This window comes from Ovis canadensis, chromosome 25 (genome assembly GCF_042477335.2).
Source record: "Ovis canadensis isolate MfBH-ARS-UI-01 breed Bighorn chromosome 25, ARS-UI_OviCan_v2, whole genome shotgun sequence".
Lineage (NCBI taxonomy): Eukaryota > Metazoa > Chordata > Mammalia > Artiodactyla > Bovidae > Ovis > Ovis canadensis.
The window spans coordinates 59892649-59917734 of record NC_091269.1 but is presented as its reverse complement, the minus strand read 5'-3'; the positions used below and the strand labels follow the sequence as shown (position 1 = coordinate 59917734).

The 25086-nt window shown below is 44.4% G+C and overlaps 1 protein-coding gene across 1 annotated transcript in view; it reads left to right on the top strand.

Moving 5' to 3' along the window:
- The window catches only part of FRMPD2 (FERM and PDZ domain containing 2), a 41845-nt gene extending 18921 nt beyond the window's left edge, over positions 1 to 22924 (top strand). Inside the window, exons 12-16 of the mRNA XM_069572277.1 lie at positions 2053 to 2208; positions 6940 to 7125; positions 15529 to 15676; positions 19737 to 19947; positions 22792 to 22924. Coding sequence (XP_069428378.1) covers positions 2053 to 2208; positions 6940 to 7125; positions 15529 to 15676; positions 19737 to 19947; positions 22792 to 22924 — 834 coding nt within the window. The remainder of the gene's footprint in view (positions 1 to 2052; positions 2209 to 6939; positions 7126 to 15528; positions 15677 to 19736; positions 19948 to 22791) is intronic.
- Positions 22925 to 25086: the final 2162 nt, after the last annotated feature.

Here is a 25086-nt window from a genome sequence, read left to right as displayed (position 1 = left end):
GCCCTTTTCCCCCCACATATGCTTCCCCTGCTATCATTGTCCCCCACTATCAATTTCAGTTTATTGCAACTGATAAGCCTACACATTGATGTATCCTTATCTCCCAGAGTTCACAGTTAATATTGGAGTTTGCTCTTAGTGTTGGGCATTCTATACGTTTGAACAAATTTATAATGACAGATATCTGCTCTCACAGAATCATACAGAGTAGTGGTGTTTTTTTTTTTTTTTTTGCCACACCACGTGGCTTACAGTATCTTAGATCCCCTACCAGGGACTGAACCTGGGCCCTGGCAGTGGCCTAACCACTGGACCACCAGGGAATTCCCTAGAGTAATTTCATTGCCTTGAAACTCCTCTGTGTTCCACCCTCCTCCTCCCCTACCCCTGGCAACTGTTGATCTTTTTAGTCTCTGCCATTTCCGAAATGTCATGTAGTTGGAATCACATAGTATGTAGCCTTTTCAAACTGGCTTCTTTCACTTAGTAATATGCATGTAAGTTTCCTCAATGTCTTTTCAGTGTGATAACTTATTTCTCTTTAGTGCTGAATAATATTCCATTGTCTGGATGTACCAGAGTTTATTTAGTCATTCACCAACTGGAGGACCTCTTTTGCTTCGAAGTTTTGGCAGCTATGAATGGAGCTGCTGTAAACATCCGTGTGCAGATTTCTGTGTGGACATTTCCAGCTCCTTTGGGTAAATACCAGAGAGATGATTGCTGGATCATATGGTACAAATTTGTTTAGTCCCATAAAAAATTGAAGAACTGCCTTCCCAAAGAGGCTTGACCATCATGCACGTCCACCAGTCATTGAATGAGTTCCTGCTTTTCCACATTTTGCCAGCATTTGGCGTCAGTTTCTGGATTGGGGCCTTTGTAATAGCGTTCTGAATGCTTTTTTGTGTACTGGCTTACCAAGCAATTTCTTCCCCTCAGTGTCTCTGAGCTGAGCTCGGAAGTGGCATGGGCCAGCCCTAGGCTGGAGGACTCTGTCTCCAGCCACATGGGGACTCCTGTGTCAGACCAGGAACATGGGGGTTTCGCGGATGCTGTGCTGTTCCTGTCAGACCCCTCGTCAGACCAACGTGCCCATTCCTGGCCCCGAGAAGGCCAGGTGCTCCCAGTTTCCGGTTGCCTCCCTCATGGACAGTTGCCCTCAGCTTGCGTCTTGCCCAAGATTAGGCTGGTATTGTCTTCCTGAGACTAGGATGGGCTGATTCAGGAATACCAGGGAAGGGTCAGCTTCTCTACCTGCCAAGTTCTACCTTCCTCCTCCAGAATGTCTGTGTACCTCTCCGTGCCCCAGAGTCCACACCAGGGAACTCAGTACTGGGCAGTGAGTGATGGCGAACCATAACGATCTTCCTGCAGCAGCTAGTGGGGCTGCAGCCTCAGGTTTCCAAAAGAGTAGCCGGTGAAAGCCCAGGCCTGGGGCGGGCTATTGGCGTCAGATCTTCTCTTGTTCGGGGGATGCTTCTTGACCCCCTTGTTGTGAGGAGATGGTGCCACAGACAAGGCCTCCCTTGGGAAAGGGGGCCATGTACTGGTAGCATGTGCAGATGGACGTGAGGAATGAACACACAGAAACACAGCTTTAGAGCCAGGGTTTCACTGCGCCACTTGGGAAGTGGCGTGACATTGTGGAATGGGTGAGGGCTTTGCTTCTGTTACTTCCAAATGGTGTGAACTTAGCTCTGTTAAATGACTTGCTTTCTCGTTCATTTGGCTCATCTTGGCAATGACAACAATAGTACTGTCCTCTTATGATTACCTTGAGGACAGAAGGAGCTAGTATGTTCTGGGGACCTCCTGGCATACAAAAGGGGGTCAAAAACAGGTGGCTTCTTTCCCCTTTCCCTTCTGTTTCTGTTGTGTGGTTTGGCTCAATCTCTAATATGGTAGAATATGATATCCCAGTGGGCACTTCCAAAGAGCATCTTTTCGCTGGGGCCCTAACTGAGTTGTGACTGCAGACAGGCTTCTGTTCTGCTCAGAATCGTATAGAAGGTGTCTTGGCTGTGTCCCTTTCCTTCTGCATCTTTCCAGCAGGTAGAGAGCAAAGCCTATTTTCGAGTTGAAGATTATGTCCCCGCAAGTCTCATTGAGAGGATGACGGCTCTCCGGGTCCAAGTCGAAGTCTCAGAGATGCACCGTCTGAGCCCTGTGCTTTGGGGAGAGGATGCTGAGCTGGAGTTCTTGAGGGTGAGGCCTTTGGACTCTTGAGAGGGCACGCAGTCAGCAATACCCTCCAGAGATTTCTCTGGGGCTGGATGTGCTCAGAGCCACAGGAAGGTGCAAGCACAGGACTCGAGACCTTTGGAAGTAGATGGCATTAGAAATGATCCCCAAATGAGTAGGATTTATTGGGCCAGGGTGGGCCCTTTCTTCAACCTTGAATCTCGCACAGTCAATATTCTGTGAGTAGGGGTAGGCCACATTTCTCATAGAGACATTTTTGACATCTGAAGTACAGACTTGAGTGTGAGCCACAAGCGAAGTCTCTTACGTTTGCCGGTGCACAGAGCCTCCAATGAATAGCTTTTGCTCAGTTCACAGCTTAACACCCACAGTGGACCAGGTGCTACAGGAAACAGAGACAGGAAGGATGTGCTTTCTGCCTCTGGGGAGTTTAAGTTTTGTAGAGAGGACAGAAGGGGACCCAGAGGCGTGCAGCACTGTGATAGCTGAGAGCTCCCCAGTGAGAGCAGCCGCAGTACTTCAGGATGGGAGGGGCTGGCCGCTCTGCCTGTGCAGCCAGAGCTGGGGGTGGGGGAGAGGCACGTGGGAGGAGGCCCCCCAGCATCCCCAGGGTGGTGTACCTGGCAGGGCTTCTAGAGTTGGGGAGCAGTTTCAAAAGGGAACTCCAGGGTTTTTATATTTCTTCTTACAATGTCTCCTGAGACAAAAATATTCTGTGTTTTCTAGCTTTTGATAGAGACAGCCTTTTGAAAGTAGAACTGCTGAGGTGAGGGCTATCTTTTTTTTGGTCAGTCACTTGGAACTTTCTGCAGCACTTAGTACAGTAGAAACACTTGAGCGTTTCACTTGAGCAGCTCTGGCAGAAAGGCGCTCAATGTGTTCCCTAATCCAGCCTTTGTTCCGGTTCCTTGCTAAGTGGGGGCAGCATTCCCTTGACAGGAGGACTTCACAGCCATAAGCACACCTCTGGTGGAGAGAGGGTGCAGGACCGCAGAGCCAGCAGGGAGCCGAGGATTTGGGTCTGTAGGCCTCTGCGCAGCCCTGGCTCAGTGTGGCAGGCTCACTGTGTCCCTTCTTCCTCTCACTGAAGGATGACCAGTAGTTTCGAAGGAAGCCACCAACTCTAGGAAAAATGTGGAAACGTTTTTTTGGGGGATATCTTTTTCAAGTTAAAGTAGTTGATTTACAATACTCCATTAGTTTCAGGTATATACAGCAAAGTGATACATATATATATATATATGGCAACCCTCTCCAGTATCCTTGCTGGGATAACCCCATGGAGAGAGGAGCCTGGTGGGCTACAGTTCATGGGGTCGCAAAGAGTCAGACGGGTCTCAGCGACTAACATACACACGGGCGCGCGTGCGTGCACACACACACACACACACACACACACACACAGAGGCTTCCCTCATGCCTCAGACAGTAAAGAATCCGTCTGCAATGCAGGAGACCTGGGTTGGATCCTGGGATCACAAAGGTCCTCTGGAGAAGGGAATGGGTATCCACCCCTGTATACTAGCCTGGAGACTTTCATGGACAGAGAAGCCTGTAGGGCTACAGTCCACGGGGCTGCAGAGTCAGACACAGCTGAGTGAACAGGCACTCACTTTCCGCTGCAGTCTTCCCCGTTGAGACAGCGCAGTCCATTTGTGTATTTTCGCCCTCCCTCTTTCGTCCGTGCACTCACACGTGTACATGCATTTGTGTTTAAAATTGGGTTTATATTATATGGTCAATTTTGTGGGCTGTTTTAAAATCTCATCTCACTAAAATTTTGAAACTCTCTTTTGAATCAACACATGAGGTACCCCAAATTTTTTCTCAGTATCCTGTTGTTTGGCACATAAATTATTTTAAATATGGGACTATTTTAAACACTGAGATTCATATTTTTTTTCTGCTTACGTCTTTAGCTGCATTTCTGCTTAATTTCTTAAGGATCGAATCGACCCTCATGAGTAGAATCACAGGGTCAAAGGTTAGAAACATTTTATACATTGTTGGCATATATTGCTGACAGTCTACATCACAGACATTTCTGTCCATTTCTTGTCCCTTCTTCTAGGTTGTAAATGTCCAGAGGGCCTTGGATCCCCAGAACTCAGCACAGAGACCAGTTACTCCAATAAACATTTACTGGATTATTTAATTATAGCTCCTGTGGCTCCCTTTTCCATTATCAGATGACACCTACTGGCCTATGCTTCACTGATGACTAATCCTGCTCGTTCATCAGATTTGGCGAAAGTCCATTTGGGTACTGCTGATGGCAAGGTTCACACCTATATTAGCATATTAATCTCAGAACAACTTGTTCAAGGTTAACTTGCTGTTTTCCAAACCTCTTCAACCATGAAGCCATTTTTCCACATAACTAGGGATTGCCATATGCCGTTAAAATATTTTCTTTTTGTTGTTGAAGTCATACTGATTGTACCTTGTATTTTTTCCCGCTTAGCATTATAACCTATGCATTCCCCAGACGAATACAAATGCTTTGTAAATATCCTTTGTAAAGCTTGCCCAATAATCCCTTTTAAGGTAGTACCTTTGTGTTTAGCGGTTCAGTCGCGTACAACTCTTTGCGACCCTATGGACCCACCAGGTTCCTCCATCCAGGGGATTTTCCGAGCAAGAATACTGGATTGGGTTGCCATTTCCTTCTCTGGGGGATCTTCCAGACCCAGGGATCAAACCGACGTTTCTTGCGTCTCCTGCATGCAGGCAGGTTCCTTACCTCTGAGCCACCGGCTTCCCTTACCTTTAGGCGGTACCTTTTTAGGTGGTGGTTTAGTCACTAAGTCGTGTCTGACTCTTGCGACCCCACAGACTGTAACTAGCTAGCCAGGCTCCTCTGCCCGTGGGATTCTCCAGGCAAAAATACTGGAGTGGGTTGCCATTTCCTTCTCCAAGTACTCTATAAGGTGGTGCCTTTAGGAACATTTATTGCAAGGAACTAGTTTTCTCAACCCAGCTCTGGAAGTCTGCACCAAACATCACTCTGATCAAAGGGTTTTGATCTTGGTCATTTAGTATATTTTCTTAGGACAGAGTCCCAGAAGTGCAATGATAGGGTCAAAGGAGGGAAGGCCTAGGAAGCTAAAGGTTTTCTACAAATGAGAGGCAGGTGAAACAGACTGGATAGGGAAGTCTGTCCCAGGAAAGCCCCATAGGGTCCTGCTCTGTTATAGAATGGCACTGAACCATTTTAAGATTTTTGTGGCTCCAAGTACTTCAATATCATATCCCTTTCTATATCATTAACAAATTAAAAATTAAAATAAATACTAAACAATTAAAAAATAAAAGAAAGTCTAACAGAGGCTATTCTACTGATGAATAGAATCTTCTACTGATGATGAATATTCAATAGAATTCTACTCTATTGACTATTCTATTCTATTGATTCATCATCTGTTCTAATGATGACTATTTTAGTGCTTTAATTTTTTTTTTTTTTTTAGAAATATTACATCAAATTCTTTAGAAGAATTTACCCAGTTGTTTTGGGTTGGGCCTGCTGTGTCTTACTTTAAGTACATGCTTAGTCTGGCCGTTGGATATTTCAGCACTAATGTCCAATAAATACGGTTTCAGATGATGATGGTGACGATGACAGGGTCTTTCCAAAGTTAAAGAACAAGATTCAGGCTCCAGAAATGTGATCAAGATCTTTGTGACCTATCTGCACAGATTACTTATCAGTACAGGGAGAAAAGACAGAAAAGAGCCTGAGAAAGGAGCTCTCCAAAGCTGTAATTTGTCCTCATTTTTGTGACCCGACCTGAGGATGAGAGAGATTGGGCAGGCGTTTGTCCCCTCTGCTCTGGGGTAGAGATGAGCACCGGATCTCACTGCTGAAACCCTTCTGAGAGAGTTTCAAATGTGGCGAGAACACATGCACACATTTTGAGCCCACCTGCCTTGAGCCGGGCACACCGACCTTCTAGTAAGAACTGGAGTCTACCAGGTGAAGATGAAGATGGCAGAGACCAGAACAGAGACGTGGTTACCATTCAGACATAAAAAATATTTATTTGTATTAGGTTTACGCGCCAGTCTGTGATGATTTTGGTTAGCCTGATGCAGTTCCCAGCTGGGGCTGACCTTCAGGTCCCTGACAAAATTCTGTCTCCTAAACTGGTAAACTGAAGACGGCTCTTGGGCTCTGGGGACCCCACCAAATCACTGCCACACGATGAGAAATGCCAGGGGTTGCTCCTTTTTTTCTGCAGGATGTTATCTTGCTGTAATAGTGCTGCTGATCATTTGGAAGGCTGCTTTCTGTGCCTGGGCCTCAGTTTTTCTATCGGTAAAGTGAAGGGGTTGTATCAGACAGTACTGCAGCAGGCTTTAGAAAAAGAAATCCCTGTGAGATGATTCAGAAGAGTCTGAATTCTACAAGCTTGTTCAGGATATGATTATTTTCTGGTATCACTTTCATAATTAATATCAGTGTTCCTAGGGTCTCAAGGTACTTCATTAGGGAAGGATTCCTTCATTCTATTAATAAAATATAGCAACACTATCATATTAGAGGTGCAGAGAAATGCTGTAGTAAGGAGATATGTTTAGCTCAGTGTTTCCAAAACTTATTTGGCAATCTTACTCTTTTTTTCAGAACATCTGTTAAGGTTTTTTTTTTTCCCCCCTCATGGAATGGTTTGAAATCCATTATTTTAGACCAGTGTGCCTGTCTCTTCTTAATTGGCCTTGTTCTCATTCTAGGTCGCTCAGCAGCTCCCAGAATACGGTGTGCTGGTATACCGGGTTCTCCCAGAGAAGACAAGGCCGGAAGGGGAAATGGCCTTGGGGATCTGTGCCAAGGGTGTCATTGCATACGAAGTGAGAAACAACAGCAGAATCGCAACCTCACGGTTTCAGTGGAGAGAAATTGAAAAGATTTTGGCTTATGTGAGTGTCACTCTGTTGACATGACCCCGGCTTTGTTTTCCTTTGATCTCTTACCCCTTTAAAGGTGACCTTCTCCTAAGAAAATAAGCTCACGGCCTGTCAGCTAACCTGTACTCTGTTGACTGTGGCATGTTGGGAAGAAGTCTACCAGGGGATTTGAGAGGCCCCTGGAGGCCATTTCTTCTGCCACCCCTCCCCCAGGCCCCTGTCACCTCCGCGGGCAGCCAAAAGGACTACACTTTCCCTCTGGCTGAAGTTCTTTTAGTTTGGGGAATCTATTGATTTTGAGAGCAAGGTTGGGAGTGACAGATGGGGAAGGAGAGTTCGAGGTAGGTGCAACGGAGTCTGCAACTTCTGAAACATTTCCCTTGTAGTTTAATTTTCCCTCTGCACACATAGTGTGGAGGCCTCGGGCCTGTCTCCCATGGACTACGGATGTGAAAACATTTGTCAGTCAATAAAAAAGAATTACAGTAACAACACACCTATTAAGTGTACAGTCTTTGAAATAACATTTGAACATCATTTATTTGAATTTAGTTACTATTAATTTTCATACTGTTCATGGGGTTCTCAAGGCAAGAATACTGAAGTGGTGTGACCTTCTCTTCTCCAGTAGACCATGTTTTGTCAGAACTCTCCACCATGACCTGTCTGTCTTGGGTGGCCCTGCACAGCATGGCTCATAGTTTCACTCAGCTAGACAAGGCTGTGGTCCATGTGACAAGTTTGGTTGGTTTTCTGTGATTGTGGTTTTCATTCTGTCTGTCCTCTGATGGAGAAGGATAAGAGGCTTATGGAAGCTTCCGGATGGGAGAGACTGACTGAGGGGGAAACTTGTTCTGATGGGCAGGGCCATGTTCGGTAAATATTTAATCCAATTTTCTGTTGATGGACGGGGCTGTGTTCCCTCCCTGTTGCTTGACCTTAGGCCAAATGATGGTGGAGGTAGTGAAGATAGTGGCGACCTCCTTCAAAAGGTCCCATGAATGCATTGCTGCACTCGCTGCCTCCCGAGTGCAGCCTGAAGCAGGTGACCCTGAAGCAGGCCACTGCCGACCCCCCCTCCCCCGGAGACTCCTGAACTCACGGGCATGTCTGGGTTAGTCTCTTGTGGGGTCACTGCTCCTTTCTCCTGGGTCCTGGGGCACACCAGGTTTTGTTTGTGCCCTCCAAGAGTCTGTTTTCCCCAGTCCTGTGGTCCTGTGTAAGTTCTGGTGGTTCTATGGTGGGGTTAATGGTGACCTCCTCCAGAGGGCTTATGCCACACCCAGGCCTGCTGCACCCAGAGCCCCTGCGGTGGGCCACTGCTGACCTGGACCTCCACAGGTCAGTTTTCATTCCAGTCCCAAAGAAAGGCAATGCCAAAGAATGCTCACACTACCGCACAATTGCACTCATCTCACATGCTAGCAAAGTAGTGCTCAAAACTTTCCAAGCCAGGCTTCAACAGTACGTGAACCATGAACTTCCAGATGTTCAAGGTAGATTTAGAAAAGGCAGAGGAACAAGAGATCAAATTGCCAACCTCTGCTGGATCATCAAAAAAGCAAGAGAGTTCCAGAAAAACATCTACTTTTGCTTTATTGACTATGTCAAATTCTTTGACTGTGTGGATCACAACAAACTGTGGAAAATTCTGAAAGAGATGGGAATACCAGACCACCTGACCTGCCTCTTGAGAAATCTGTATGCAGGTCAGGAAGCAACTGTTAGAACTGGACATGGAACTATAGACTGGTTCCAAATCGGGAAATGAGTATGTCAAAGTTGTATATTGTCACCCTGCTTACTTAACTTATATGCAGAGTACATCATGTGAAATGTCAGGCTGGATGAAACACAAGCTGGAATCAAGATTGCTGGGAGAAATATCAATGACCTCAGATATGCAGATGACACCATGCTTATGGCAGAAAGCAAAGAAGAACTAAAGAGCTTCTTGACGAAAGTGAAAGAGGAGAGTGAAAAAGTTGGCTTAAAATCCAACATTCAGAAAACTAAGATCATGGCATCTGATTCTATCACTCCATGGCAAATAGATGGGGAAACAGTGGAAACAGTGACAGACTTTATTTCTTGGGCTCCAAAATCACTGCAGATGGTGACTGCAGCCATGAAATTAAAAGACCCTTGCTTCTTGGAAGAAAACTTATGACCAACCTAGACAACATATTAAAAAACAGAGGCATCACTTTGTCAACAAAGGTCCATCTAGCCAAAGCTATGGTTTTTCCTGTGGTCATGTATGGATGTGAGAGTTGGACTGTGAAGAAAGTTGAGCACCAAAGAATTGATGCTTTTGAACTGTGGTGCTGGAGAAGACTCTTGAGAGTCCCTTGGACTGCAAGGAGATCCAACCAGTCCATCCTAAAGGAAATCAGTCCTGGGTATTCATTGGAAGGACTGATACTGAAGCTGAAACTCCAATACTTTGGCCACCTGATGTGAAGAACCGACTCATTTGAAAAGACCCTGCGCCAGTCTATGTCCGACGCAGGATACAGCATGCTTGGGGTTGGTGCACGGTGATGACCCAGAGGGATGTTATGGGGAGGGAGTTGGGAGGGGGGTTCATGTTTGGGAATGCATGTACACCCATGATGGATTCATGTCAATGTATGGCAAAACCAATACAGTATTGTAAAGTAAAATTAAAAAAAAAAAAAAGAAAAAAAAATGAAAAGACCCTGATGCTGGGAAAGATTGAAGGCTGGAGGAGAAGGGGACGGCAGAGGATGAGATGGTTGGATGGCGTCATCGACACAATGGACATGAGTTTGAGTAGGCTCTGTGAGTTGGTGATGGATAGGGAAGGCTGACGAGCTACAGTCCATGGGGTCGTAAAGAGTTGGACGTGACTGAGCAACTGAACTAAACTGAACTGAGCAAAAAATTTGGCATCAGAAACATTTTATATGTCCCCATAGCAGAGAATGGTCCAGTAGCTAATCAACTCTCCTGTTCTCTGAGTCTAAGTCCGATACCTTCAGCAATGATCTCATCATAAAACATGAAGTTCTTTGACATGTGGCTCAGTAAACATTGTCTTTTTTTTCTACTGAATTTTCTCTTGTGGTTTTCAAATTTTTCCTACTAACAAGATTTCTTTTTCATTTTCTGATTCTTTGGTTCTTATTTTCATCATCATTATCTTACATTAGAGTTTCCTAAGTGGAACAAAGTGGGTTTTATTCGTTTTCTCAGTGTTTTTTGCTTTTCTCCCATCTTGGCTGTTGAAGCTGACATTGTTAAAGTGTGATTCTCAATATAATTTCATAATAAAGTATTATTTTTACTTAGAAAAAAAGCTTACATCTAAAAATAAATCAGAATTGAGCATAATTTTTATTATTAAAGTGGCCTTTATGATATCAGAAAACTGACTTTTTCCCAAATATTTTTGACTTTATCTTTAAAAAAACAGTAATTGATATTTATAGTTGTGGACTTTTCAGAAATTTAATGACTCAAATGACTTGATTTCATTTGAAAGATTATCTGGAGAAACCAGTCCATTCTGAAGGAGATCAGCCCTGGTATTTCTTTGGAAGGAATGATGCTGAGGCTGAAACTCCAGGACTTTGGCCACTTCATGCGAAGAGTTGACTCATTGGAAAAGACTCTGATGCTGGGAGGGATTGGGGGCAGGAGGAGAAGGGGACGACCCAGGATGAGATGGCTGGATGGCATCACGGACTCGATGGACATGAGTCCGAGTGAACTCTGGGAGTTGGTGATGAACAGGGAGGCCTGGCGTGCTGCAATTCATGGGGTCGCAAATAGTCGGACACAACTGAGTGACTGAACTGAACTGAACTGAATTATTGAATGAGGGCTAACCTGGTGGCTCAGATGAAAAAGAATCTGCCTGCAATGCAGGAGACCAGGCTTTGATCCCTGGGTGGGGAAGATCCTCAGAAGAAGGGAATGGCTACCCATTCCAGTATTCTTTCCTGGAGAATTTCATGGACAGAGGAGACTGGCAGCCCACAGTGGGGTCGCGATTATTGAATATTCAATACTGTTATTACTTCCTATTTTCTCTATCTCATATTTGATTGTTCAAAATTCTCAATTCTCAGTGTAATTTCTTTTGAAACATTTGTAGAAGTGCAGACAACCTACCAAGTAATTTTGAAAAATAGAATTTTTGAAGCCATGAATTTAACAGCTCCCTGAAGTATTTTATATTTAAGTTGGTTTAACTTTTACAGATATTTGTTTTCCCCATGACCACAAATAATTTCTTGTTTAAAGCTGAAAAGTCATCTGGTTCACAAAACAAACTTAGTAGCTTAAAAACACCCAGTGACTAATTAGGATTTCCATGTTCTGATGACCAGTCTCTTCCTCAACATAAATATCCCTTTTTATGGAAAAGTCATCATGGGAAGTAACATCACCAGCTGTTTGCCACAAACCCAGCATCTTACACAGAAAATGACTTGAACTCTTCATGCTATGACTTAGGAAGCTAGTTTCAAATTTGCTTAATTACTAGAGGAAGCCAGAGTGCTTCAGACAATTGCTAACATTTGTTTTGTCAACCTGAAGAGAGGTAGCCAAGGAAATAGGAAAAAAACTGCCATTTTTCCAATGAATGTGATTTGTAGGTACAGTGGCAGCCCGCCTGTGATACAGACATCGATTCAGAAGATTATTCAATCACGAAAGCATTTATTGTGAGATGATTAACTTACCCACGCTAATAACTGTTCTTGGATATTAATAGTAGTTAAAAATGTCTGGAGAGAAATGCATGAAGCCTGGGAGGATACAGCATTTGTAGGGCTCTCTTTAAAAACAAGGACACAAATTTCCAAAAACAAACAAGGTTTTAAAGTGACTGCTCATGTAGAAGGAGAAAATAAATCACCACAACTCTTGAATTTTAAAAGACCAACTACTGCAAAATTCCCAAAGTAAAAAAGTTAACATTCTTATTAATGAATTTCCAGATAAACTCTCTAATTGTTTTTTTTTCTCTTTCAAAGTCTTGGTGGCATACACTCTGTACTTTTCCATAGGAGGATACTTTTGTAATATCTTTTTTTTCTAGAGAGAAGAGAAATCTAGCAAATCTGATTGAAAGCTGTTTTTATTGTTGATGAGATCCATAAAACATGCAGCTTTGTGACAGAGACATTCTTGCTCTTTGAAGCGCTGCTGCAGGTTTCTAGGCTACCAACACAGGAAAATCAAATAAATTTCATATTGTGTGATTCCCATCAAAAAAAGAAAAAGAAAAAAAAATGTGCACTGTATTGATAAGGCAGTATGTGTACAATTACAAAGTACATTCCTGATAGGATAAAAATTCCACTTAATTAGATGTTTCTGAGAATTAAATTACAGGTTTTCATTTTTGATGACTGAAAATGTTTCCTGCAGACTGGCCTCTGGCTCTGCATTTCAAATCTCATTCCTCTCTGGCACCGACCCCACATACTTCTGAGGCTGGTTATTGTAGGGCATAGTCAATTTTACATGACTACTGACCCTGTGTCTTTATGCTGAGATTTTGGGTGAGTTGGTCCAATGGAAGGACTATTCTGGGATGGCTGGCAATAAACTATTGCAGAAGAGACTGTAAATCACAGAAATAAATCCCATTAACTCTACATTGCAAGCAGCCCCATCCATTTCCGCCTCTCCTTAGTGGGGTCTGCGTCTCCATCATGCAGTGTTAGCTCTGGTGAGAAAAATAAGACTGAGTTCCAGTGGAAAGAAGAGCCAGTGATTTTAATTGATTGTGGTGAAAGCATCTTTCTTTCTACATTTTATAAAAACACATGAAGCTGTTGCTGGGTCCCTTCCAGGAAACGGCCTTCCCAAGTAGGGGTTTGGAGTTTCAACTTCCTTAGCTGGGCGCATCTGCCTCTGTCTGAGAGAATCTTATCCTGCAAAGATGTGTCAAGCCAAACAAATAAATGAGCCTGCAAAGGAACAGAAGCAACAATAAAATTCAGTTCAGTTCAGTTCAGTCGCTCAGTCGTGTCCGACTCTTTGCAACCCCATGAATCGCAGCACGCCAGGCCTCCCTGACCATCACCATCTCCCGGAGTTCACTCAGACTCATGTCCATCGAGTCCGTGATGCCATCCAGCCATCCCATCCTCGGTCGTCCCCTTCTCCTCCTGCCCCAATCCCTCCCAGCATCAGAGTCTTTTCCAATGAGTCAACTCTTCGCGTGAGGTGGCCAAAGTACAATAAAATTACTAGGGAAGAAATATTTGAAATGATAAAACATGCTTTGAAACAAACATGATGTTACAGAAACACCAAGTATTTTTGTTCTGTAACAAGACAGATGTAAATACACTTTTTGTGTTTATGCTGAAAACCCTGAGATTCAAGTTACACATCATGTTATTCACAGAGCAGTTTGCTTGTGTGGAAGTTGGCTTGAAGACATGGATTTCCCATTAAACGATGTTATCAGAGTGGGAAAGAAAAATCTAAACCACTACAGGCAAGACTGTTTTCAGCTTCATGCCAAGAAATGAGATAGCAATTCTACTCTCTGGGGTGTTTAATACCTTAAGGCACTGGGGTCCAAAAGTACAAGAGTTTGGCAAGAGTTTATGGTCTGAAAGAAAGATGTGGTATATATGTGTGCATGTGTGAACAATTCTGTCTCTTTTTTTAGGTTTGTTAAAGAAGAGTTATTCAATTTTGAAAAGTGACTTATGTAAGATTTTTAATACCTGAGTGAACTTGATGTAAAATTGTCATGACTGTATACAAGGATATCAGTGCATACTGACTAAGTAGATGGATTCTAGGCAAATATTCAACTTTGGAAAAGTATGGATAAAATGATCAGCCAGTGGAATTTAGACATTATAATTTGAATACTGAGTAAAAATTAGTAAGGATAGTTAGATAGCATCTATAAATGTGTGAGAAAATGCGTTAAATAAAAAATACTAGATATAATTCAATTGAATTCAAAATCCATTCACATTAGTATAGAGTCAACATTAATTTGTTAATAAAAGTAAAGGATATTTAGAGAATGCTTAAATTATCTGAAATTAGGTTAACGGTAAAAAAGAGTTTTTTAAAGGGGAAGCAATGAACAGTTGTCACCCTTTGTTAATATTTGATTGTGTGAATGGAGGTTCTTGGGAATGGCAGCTATCAAAAATTAAAAGGGATTAGCCTTAAGGAGGGAGAAGGCAGTGACACCCCACTCCAGTACTCTTGCCTGGAAAATCGCATGGATGGAGGAGCCTGGTAGGCTACAGACCCTGGGGTCGCTAAGAGTTGGACACGACTGAACGACTTTACTTTCACTTTTCTCTTTCATGCATTGGAGAAGGAAACGGCAACCCACTCCAGTGTTCTTGCCTGGAGAATCCCAGGGATGGGGGAGCCTGGTGGGCTGCCATCTATGGGGTCACACAGAGTCGGACACGACTAAAGTGACTTAGCAGCAGCCTTAAAGAAGTTCAGGAGTTTCAGAATGCCCTTTCAAGCATAAAACCTGTATTTATAAAGTTATCTTTATAGGAGCAGGCTCAAGGTTCTTATGAAATACCTAGAATAGAGATTTTATTTGGAAGTTATATATAAATTTGTATTTAATACAATTTCTATTACTGTATATTTCATTGTTCTTATTAGAGTTATATATTGCAAACATTTCAGGATCTTTTCCTGGAAGCTCCATATAGATAGCCCCATATAGATACTCCTCTCCAGTTTATCTCAGTGAGCGGTACAAAAATTATCCCTTTGTGCATGGGCCTTGAAGGTATAAACGTTGAGGAAGTGTTTCTTGGTGATATGACCTCAGTTCCTGCTGCATTCTGAGGAGTCTGTCTGCTTCCTCATCTGTAGAATAAGGATAATGAAGGGACTGCTCTCATTCTGTAGCTCCTAGGATGAAATGAATTAAGACACAGAGAGGATTTAGAACAGAACCTGGCACATAACAGCATGAAAATATGAGATTACTGATGTGATTTTATCTTTTCTATAAACCTCCTAGCTGAGATTTTGCCTTCCATGTCTGCGAGTTTGGACAATGCAAACTACACGTATATTTAATGGCCTTTCCCAATGCACATGGAAATTAACTTCTTGCTGAGGGCAATGCCTGTACTGAACTCATTTCATATTCTTTTCAGCAGCAGCAGCACAGTCCTTGGCAGACAGCAATTGCTCAATAAAGAAATATTTGATTTATAAATGAAGGGGGAAAAAAGAGGGATTGTATTAAAACTAAGAAAAATATTGGGCCATAGTCAGACAACATCTGCCATGGCCTTCTGGATGCCTACTATATTGGTATCCAACTGACAGCTCCTGTATTTGCTTATTTTCTGGATAGTTGTGCTTCGATGGATGGGTGAAAATGATCAGTATATTAAAGTCAGCGTTTGTTCCCCGCAGCGAAAGAAGTTCATCATCACAAGCAGTGTCACTGGGAAAAAGCATGCATTTGTCACTGATTCAGTCAAGACCTGTAAATATTTGCTGGGCCTGTGCTGCGCCCAGCATGGGTTTAATGCTCAGATGAGTTCTCCTGGAGTTACAAGTGGTGAGTAGACACTATGTTCTCAACCTAAAGCTATTTGGGTTTGAAGGCTGTGTGTATCATATTTACTGTTGAGCTCTCACCATTATTTCCTATTCATTTATAACAGGCAGTGATATAATATAGTGGTTTCACCAATCATATTCCCAGAGTGGTCTCTGCGTGTGCATCACCTGGGAGCCAGCTAGGAAGGCAGAACCTCAGGCCCCTAAATCAGAATCTGCACTTGTAAAAGAACCCAGGCGATCTGGATGCAGATGAACCCCAGGCTTGGAATGTGGACGCTGGAGTCCAACAGACTCAGAGCTATGCCAGTTACTAGCTGTGTGACTTTGAACACTCACTTGCCCTTCCTGGGCCTCGGTGTCCTCAGCTGAGCAACTGTCCGTCCAGCAGGTCCGTGCTGTGCCCCAGCAGGATAGGCCGTGCTGCTTCTCACTCATCTAGAATGATGTCTGATGTTCATGTCTCCATGTGACTATTTACGGCAGCTCCTACTTGAGGGGGTTTTGTTTGTCGTTGTTCAGTTGCTCAGTCGTGTCTGACTCTCTGTGACCCCAAAGACTGCAGCATGCCAAGGGATTTTGTTTGGCACCAGTCAATTCACAGGGGAGCTGCATCACTGGATCCTGGCATCCTGTGGTTGGGGATCAACCAGGAAACAACATTATTGAGCATTCATATGCAGAAGCAAATACAGAAAATAAAAGTGGCCTATTATTTTCAGCAAAACCAAATAAATATATAAATATGTCTTTGAAGTCACAGAGTAGCATTTCTATGATGTTTCCAGGGAGCTAGAAATAATGACTGTAAATTATGTCTTACCTGCTATTGCTAAAATAAAGTGCGAGGCATCATCAGTATCTATTTTATTGCCTGATATCAATAAGCATAAAATATTTATGAAGACTCCATGGGCTTACTAGCAAAATTAGTCCTTTTAAGCCTGTTTTGCTCTTGATACACTGTTTTCTCAAACTACAAATTCTGCCATAATAGGGATTTTGGGGAATCTAATGTCTGCATGGCCTCTACTTGCCGTGCCGTTCCAGGCTCAGACAACCAAGATAAGTCTGATTCTTCAGGAATAAGTTCAAGGACAATCCGCTCCTTGCAGTCCTTGCTGGTTAACTGCCTGTGTGCTTCTGCCTTTGTGCAGGCTCCGCCTCCTCACATGTGGCGTTCAGCCCCTTTTATTTGGGATGTGTCTGCCTCCACTTTTCAGTGAGCTGGGAGTTCCCAGAGGGTAGGGAGAGGGCCCCTGCCTTTACTGTTCCAACATGAAACAGAGGTGTATCAAGTGGGAGATGGTTAATATTAACGCATGTGTTTTGAATGAATGGATGGAAAATTGGTGTGGAAATGCAACCATTTAATTAATTGTGCTTCTATTTTGATTTTATGCTTGCTTTCAGTTCCCAATATCATAAATAATATTGCAGCAAACAACAGGGGAAGAAAATTATTTTGCATCTTGTATTATTTCTTTAAGCTAGATTTCATCTAAATCCGAGACACAAAGGCCGGGGCATTTTTAGGGCTTCTGCTTGTTTTCTGAGCGCCATTCCCATGCCCAGCACCACTGTGCCCGTTTCATTGCGTCTTTGCTGGAATAGATATTATCATGTTTACCTTTGTTCATTTATAGGGAGAAATGACTTCTTGGTGTTGTTTCACTTGGCATTTCTTTGACTGTTGGGAAGTTGGACATTTTCCAAATGTTTCTTAGTCATTCTTCTGTGAATTGTCTCAATAAGCATATTACTTTATAGTTATATTTGATTCCCTGGGGCGAGAGAAAAATCACCGAGCTTCTACAAGTGCATAAATTTAGGATTAAATCAGAGAGCATCTGTCAGCATCGCAGAGGGGGCCCACAGGCTTCTCGTCCTTTCGGACAGATGGCCACAAGCTTCAGGAGTGGTTGCGGTCCTTCCACAAGCTTGTGGCTGTCAGACTCCACACATCTGCAATGACCAGCCACCGTCCTGCCCTAGTTCTCTTTCCAGTTTCCTTGTGGCGTCCTCTCTGGTGCACCAATGCTCTCCTTCTTCTGCTGGGGACAGAACTCTGCTGGAAACTCAGGCCCTTAGTGATCTTACTACTCTGCTACCTTCTGGAGCCTTCCTCTCTTAGTGCATACCCCCTTCTTCCCGTACCACCAACCTCTATACATAGGGTTCTTTGAAAGCCACAAAACCTTTCTGAGCTGAGTCCCTGTCATCACTTTCTTTCACTACAGTGTCTCCTTGTGGGTATTAAATAGCCACCATAATTAGGGCTAAGGTCACTGTCCCCTTAGACCTTGGCAATCAGAGGGGGCTGGACATGCTCCAGATGACTCTCCTGTGCTGTTTTTATCTCCACATCCTCGGCACATCCATTTTCTGGTGTGGGCTATAAAGTCAGCTGAGTGAGTTTTGCTCTACCACCTACAAGCCCTGGGGACCTTGAGCAAATTGTCAACTCTCTCTTAGCCTCACTTTTCCTCATCTATAAAGTAGGTATAATATATCTAACCCACAGTGTTCTTTTGAGGATTAAATGAGTCAATACAGATGACATGCTTACCACTGTGCCTGGCATGTGATAAGCACACAGGATGGGCAGGCTGCTAGCGTGGATATTGCTATCATCGCTGCTCTATCACCTGGCATGCGACAAGCACACAGGATGGGCAGGCTGCTAGTGTGGATGTCACTATCATTGCTTCTGTGTCATGTTCAGATTGCGTTCCGTCTTCTTTTCTTGCTTGCCTGTTGTTGCTCAGTTGCTAAGTCGTGTCTGACTCCTTTGCACCCCATCTGTTTATGGGACTTCCCAGGCGAGAATACTGGAGTGGGTGCCATTTCCCTCTCCATCTCCCTTGCCTACTGTGTGTGAATGATGGTACTGAATGCCTCCTAGACACAGAATGTCCCCCCTCCCCAGTATTTTTTTAAAGACTATGTTGGGACTTCTCTGGCAGTCCAGGGATGAAGATTCCTGCAGGCAGAGCAAGTTTGATCCCTGGTCAGGGAATTAAGATCCCATATGCCATGTTGTGAGGCCAAAAAAAAAAAAAAAAAAAAAAAGAGCTACCTTTTTCAGGGGGTGCAGTGCTGATAGCGAACCAGGCCCATTGTAGATTAGGGGGATTGTCTACTGGAGGAAATCAACGCGCACGGACAAGCTCTCACTGAAGGCACCTCACTGTGCTTTGGATATGCGTGCAGACACACATGCTCATGCACACAACAGGAGCTACGCAAATGCCACGTGCTGAGCATTCTTCTCTTCTTGGTGGTAACAGGGTCGTACCATCTGTTGATAGTCAGAACATAGTCTTCATTTTCTTTTTTCCAATTACAAACTGGGCTTCGTATAAATCCTAGTTAATTTAAGGAATCCATCTATCAAATCCAGTTTCTTATGAATGACATAAAGAGTGACGTGGTGAGAGTCACGTTCCTGGGCTTACGTCACGTTCCTGGGATTTCATCAAAAGCATCTGTTACCTCTTTCTGCAGGAAGGGAGGGAGGGCGTTGTTAAAACTGGAAGACAACACATCTGATGTATTCATATTTCAGAAAATAGGGTCTTAAATCTTATTAATAAGGAAACTAAGCTGTGTAGAGATGAAAGATTGCGTTCCACAGTGCAGAGAGTAATCTTGGGAGCTCAGGTAATCTGCAGACCTGTTTGTTAATGTTTGAAGGATGGTTTGTAAAGGCAGCAGGCAGAATGGGGGGCGGCAGTTAATTTTACACAAGGCTCTGCTGGCGCCGTGAACTGTGGCTCAAAGTCCTGTCAGCTGCCGGGGGATGGAGGGTATCCTGTCTCTTCCTACCTATGTGTCTGAGCTTTCTTTCCTTAGTGAGTGCTAACTAGGCAGACTTGGCATTCTCAGGGCTCATCACAGCAGCTCCACGAGCCAGCATGAGGAGAAATAGGTCCCTCTGAAAAAACGGAAAAGCCAGGAGAGCGCTTGGGGCCTGTGACGTGTTGCTGCCGTAAGAGTGATGGAACCAGCATCATTCTTGTGGGTATTTACGTTCATCTGTTTCTGCCACATTTCAGACTCCGACAAGTGTGTGCAAATGGGCAGTCTGAGTCTTGCACACCTGCCCCAGTCCAACCAACTCACTTGGATTCAGAGACTGTCGTGCTCAGAAAACGCGCTGTTCATACCCGGGCTGGAGGATGCCGCGGGAGGCCTGCTGCGCAGGTCACTGGACAACTTCACCATGGACACCAGCAAGGGGACAGGGGCACAAGGACTCAGAGGCAGGTGGGTTTGACTCGTCTGCTCTCTGGGCCTGAACCGCCATGTACTTGGTGCTCTGGAGCAATCCCTATGTGAAGACCTTGTTTAAAGGAGGTCAGATGTCTCAGGGAAGTATGCATTCATTGGGTAATTATCAATTAATTCCATAGAGATTTCCCGAAGGCTGTCTGTGGGCCAAATCGATGCTAAACACTCTAAGGCAGATATCCCGTGTCCCCCTACTATGTTGCTCTATCTTTTGGTGGAGAAAGAGCCAGGTGATGATATGAAATTGATGAAGACAAAATAAACAAGTTGTAATAGCCTTTTTGGGTTTGTCATGAACCAGGTACTGTTCTAAACACTGTACCCATCAAAGACTTTAGCCTTCACAACCCTACAAAGTAGTTTCTCCCATTTTGAGACTTGAACACACACAACTGGCCCTGGAATCTGCGCTCCTAACTGCTACACTGCTGCTTTCTTTGTTGATCAATCACTTGCAATGTAATTTGCAAGGCAAAATAATGAGCTTATCAACATAACTCTACATTATAACACAATGATCCATAAATTTTAAAATGGCCTATAAGTTGGATTGCACTAACATGGTAGGTTCTATAAATAGCACAGATTCACAGGCAGCATGTGATGTTATAGGAGCAATGAAGATGTTAGAGGAGCTGTTCTTTGGAATGAGTTATACATCTGTTTCAGCAAGAGGAAATGGTGGTTGATTTGGATTGTGATGCATATATTATATCTTAAAGCAATTCATAGAAAATTATGGTTCCCAATCTGTTGATGCAAATATGCTTTACCATATACTGCAAACCTAATCAATAATGATGAAGCAAAACTATCTATTACTGTGTAACAAGCAACTCCAAAGCACAGTGGCTTAAAATAACAAGCATTTTGTTATTCTATTTCACACTTTTCTGGGTTACAAATTTAGGGCAGGGCTTGGCTGGCTGCTTCTTCTCCTCTTGATGGTACTCATCTGGACTGGTCTGAAGCCTCCAAGACTGTGTTATTTACGTGTCCAGCCCGCTGGTGGGGATGACTGGTATGGTGAGCTCAGCTCACTTGATAGATTAAAAGCTCAGAGAGGCCATGACTGACTCGAGGCCATCTTGAGAATGTTTTGACTGCAAAACACCCTTCCAGCGACCTAAGAGGTGTACATGCCCATGAGGGGACTGGCAACGTTGCATGGCAGCCAGCCTTCTCAACCGAAAGCTGAATCAGAGTCCTCAGCAATCTCCTCTACTTTTAGTTTATGAAAGCCAGATTTTCACAACCCTAATGACTCACATCAGTCAGTCAGTTCAGTCGCTCAGTCATGTCCAATTCTTTGTGACCCTGTGGACTGCAGCACACCAGGTCTCCCTGTCCATCACCAACTCCAGGAGTTTACCCAAACTCATGTCCATTGAGTCGGTAACACCATTCAACCATTTCATCCTCTGTCGTCCCCTTCTCCTCCTGCCCTCAGTCTTTCCCAGCATCAGGGTCTTTTCAGATGAGTCAGCTCTTCGCATCAGGTGGCCAAAGTATTGGAGTTTCAGCTTCAACATCAGTCCTTCCAATGAATACCCAGGACTGATTTCCTTTAGGATGGACTGGTTGGATCTCCTTGCAGTCCAAGGGACTCTCAAGAGTCTTCTCCAACACCACAGTTTAAAAGCATCAATTCTTCAATGCTCAGCTTTCTTTATAGTCCAACTCTCATTCACATCCATACATGACCACTGGAAAAACCATAGCCTTAACTAGACGGACCTTTGTTGACAAAGTAATGTCTCTGCTTTTTAATATGTTGTCTAGGTTGGTCATAACTTTCCTTCCAAGGAGTAAGCGTCTTTTAATTTCATGGCTGCAGTCACCATTTGCAATGATTTTGGAGCCCCCTAAAATAAAGTCTGACACTGTTTCCACTGTTTCCCCATCTATTTCCCATGAAGTGATGGGACCGGATGCCATGATCTTTGTTTTCTGAATGTTGAGCTTTAAGCCAACTTTTTCACTCTCCTCTTTCACTTTCATCAAGAGGCTCTTTAGTTTTTCTTCACTTTCTGCCATAAAGATGGTGTCATCTGCATATCTGAGGTTATTGATACTTCTCCTGGCAATCTTGATTCCAGCTTGTGCTTCTTTCAGCCCAGTGTTTCTCATGATATACTCTGCATATAAGTTAACTATATATAAAAACTATATAGCAGGATGACAATATACAGCCTTGATGTACTCCTTTTCCTATTTGGAACCAGTCTGTTGTTCCATGTCCAGTTCTAACTGTTGCTTCCTGACCTGCATATAGGTTTCTCAAGAGGCAGGTCAGGTGGTCTGGTATTCCCATCTCTTTCATCAGAGGTTACTGATAACTTTCCATGAAAGGGGAATAACCAGATCAACCTTTGACGGCATCTATGGGTCTGCTGGAGAAGGCAATGGCACCCCACTCCAGTACTCTTGCCTGGAAAATCCCATGGACAGAGGAGCCTGGTGGGCTGCAGTCCACGGGGTCGTGAAGAGTCGGACACGACTGAGTGACTTCACTTTCACTTTTCACTTTCATGCATTGAAGAAGGAAATGGCAACCCACTCCAGTATTCTTGCCTGGAGAATCCCAGGGATGGTGGAGCCTGGTGGGCTGCCGTCTATGGGGTCACACAGAGTCAGACACGACTGAAGCGTCTCAGCAGCAGCAGCAGCAGCAGCAGCAGCAGCAGCAGCAGCAGCAGCAGCAGCAGCAGCAGCAGCATGGATCTGCTGACTGATAGAGCATGGGACCACCACACATACTCTGAATGGTGGGAAGTTGCCTTCCAGGGGCCTCTTGTCTAAACTTGTCTTTCCCCACAGCCCCTGCCTTGGCCGAGAGCAGCTGGAGCGCCTCTGTTTGATTCAGAAGCCAACAACTTGTGACCCTCTCTCCGGGCAGCCTGCTCAGAGCACGCGCACAGGTACAGGCCAGCCGCCGGCCGAGCAGGGGTAAAGGAAACCGTACACGTTATGCTTGCTTTCAGCCTTTGGCCGTCACTTCATTTTGCTTCTCCAATAATGTTCACAGTCTTTTTGCTTTTCCATGAATCTCAAAACTACGTATGGTTGAGAAGAGCCCTTGTCCACTCGTGGCTTGCGCTGGGCACATCGATCTGAAATGTGTGAGCCCTGGCCAAGGTTCTGAGCACTCTGGTCCAGTGTGAGGAATGCCTGCCATGGAGAGGTGTGGTTAGAAAGATGCTGCATCCATTTTTGTTACATGCAGTCCCAGAATATCACCTCCCACTACTTACCAGAAAGGGGATTCCCTGGTGGCTCAGATGGTAAAGAATTTGCCCACAGTGCGGGGGACCTGGGTTCAATCCCTGGAAAATTCCCTGGAGAAGGAAATGGCAACCCACTCCAGTATTCTTGGCTGGAAAAGTCCATGGACAGAGGAGTCTGGCGGGCTACAATCCATGGGGTTGCGAAGAGTCAAACATGACTGAGCAACTAACACTCTCCCTTTCTCTTACCAGAAAACACATACAGGGCAGGCAGCCTCCCCCTTTGTCATATATACTCTAGGGAGGTCCCCAGTGGGACATAAAGATTCCTGAGTTAGAGAAGATATTTATGTTGGATGAGCATTAAGCCTGGGGGCTGGATCTGGAATACCACCAGGTGGCTCTTTACACGACCTGTGTGCCAGTCCCATTATGGTGCCCTGTGGGCGGAAGGGATGTGGAAATCCTTGAAGGCTGGGTTACCGTTTGGGGATTTTTCCATGCGGTCTGTGGTCAGCATTGGAATGTCCCTTAAGGCTCTGTCTCGAGTCCTCTGCAAGACCCAAGCTGGGGGAAAGCTTGCAGGGTGCCTCCGCTGGACTTTGAGGCCACATCACCCCTGGTGGTGAGGGGCCAGCAAGAGGAAGGCTTTGCTGTCTCATCTCTGCGCTTCAACTCTAGTTTTAACTTTCATTGTCAGCAAGGCTGTATAGGCTCAGTGGCTCAGCCGTTTCCTACTCGGTGCGACCCCGTGGACTATAGTCCTCCAGGCTCTACTGCTCATGGGATTCTCCAGACAAAAATACTGGAGTGGGTCACCATTTTCTCCTGCAGGGAATCTTCTTGGCCCAGGGATCAAACCTATGTCTCCTGCATCGGCAGGGAGTTTCTTTACCTTTGTACTCCCTGGGAAGCCCTGTCAGCAAAGTCATCTCTGCTCCCATTCTGTCTTATCCTAAGACCAGTGCAGACAAAGAACAGCTGTAGTAAGTCATGCAGAACAGCACATGGCCTGCCCTGCCTTGCCGCTGCTTTTGAGGGGCCACCACTGACCCAGTGGCTCATCTGTGTGTGCTCAGTGATCCACGCCCAGCATTAGGCGTGCGTGCATGCGTGTGTGTGAAATGCTGTTCACACCCTTTGCAGCACATCTCAGATCATTTTGGGAAAAAGCACAGTGTGGGGCTTTGTTTCCATATCCAGGATCACGAAATAACAGGAGAAGGAGCTTCATAGCTGAACCAGATGGAGAAATTGTGCACGTGACTCTGAGCCGGGACCCACACCGTGGTTTTGGTAAGAGGCCCCCCGGTAGAGGAGTCCCCGTCTCTCTCTCTCTGGGCAGAAAGGAGGTGTGTACCATCTTCCCTTTAGACTTTCCTACTCCCTTTTCCTGCCTGTCCCCTTCCAATTTGCCTTTTTTCAGTGATCACTTCTTTTTCTTCCCTTTAAATATCCCTAATGAGTAATGGGACTTTGGGGACAAAAGTTTCTTTTTAGATCCCATAGGATTTTGGAGTGCGTATCTTGAAAATCTAAGAACAAGGTAGAAGAACAATTTTTCACCTAACACCATTTCTTAGTACATTGAAATTCTTAGTGATGAAGGATAGACAATATTTTTCACCTCTTACAATTTACCACATCTGAAGACACCTAAGAACCTTATTATAACCTTACAAGAAATAAGGCACTGAGAGAAGTTGCTTGATTAAAAATCATCTTTTTCTTATCTCTGATTATGTACTGGAGCAAAATCCATGTACATTGATGGGCTTTAGCTGTGCTTCTGAAAGGGAGACCAGCTACCTTTCTCCATGTGTCGTGGCAGAGTAGAAAGAGCTGTTCGAAGATCCGAGGGCCTAGGTACAAATATCAGCTGCATAAC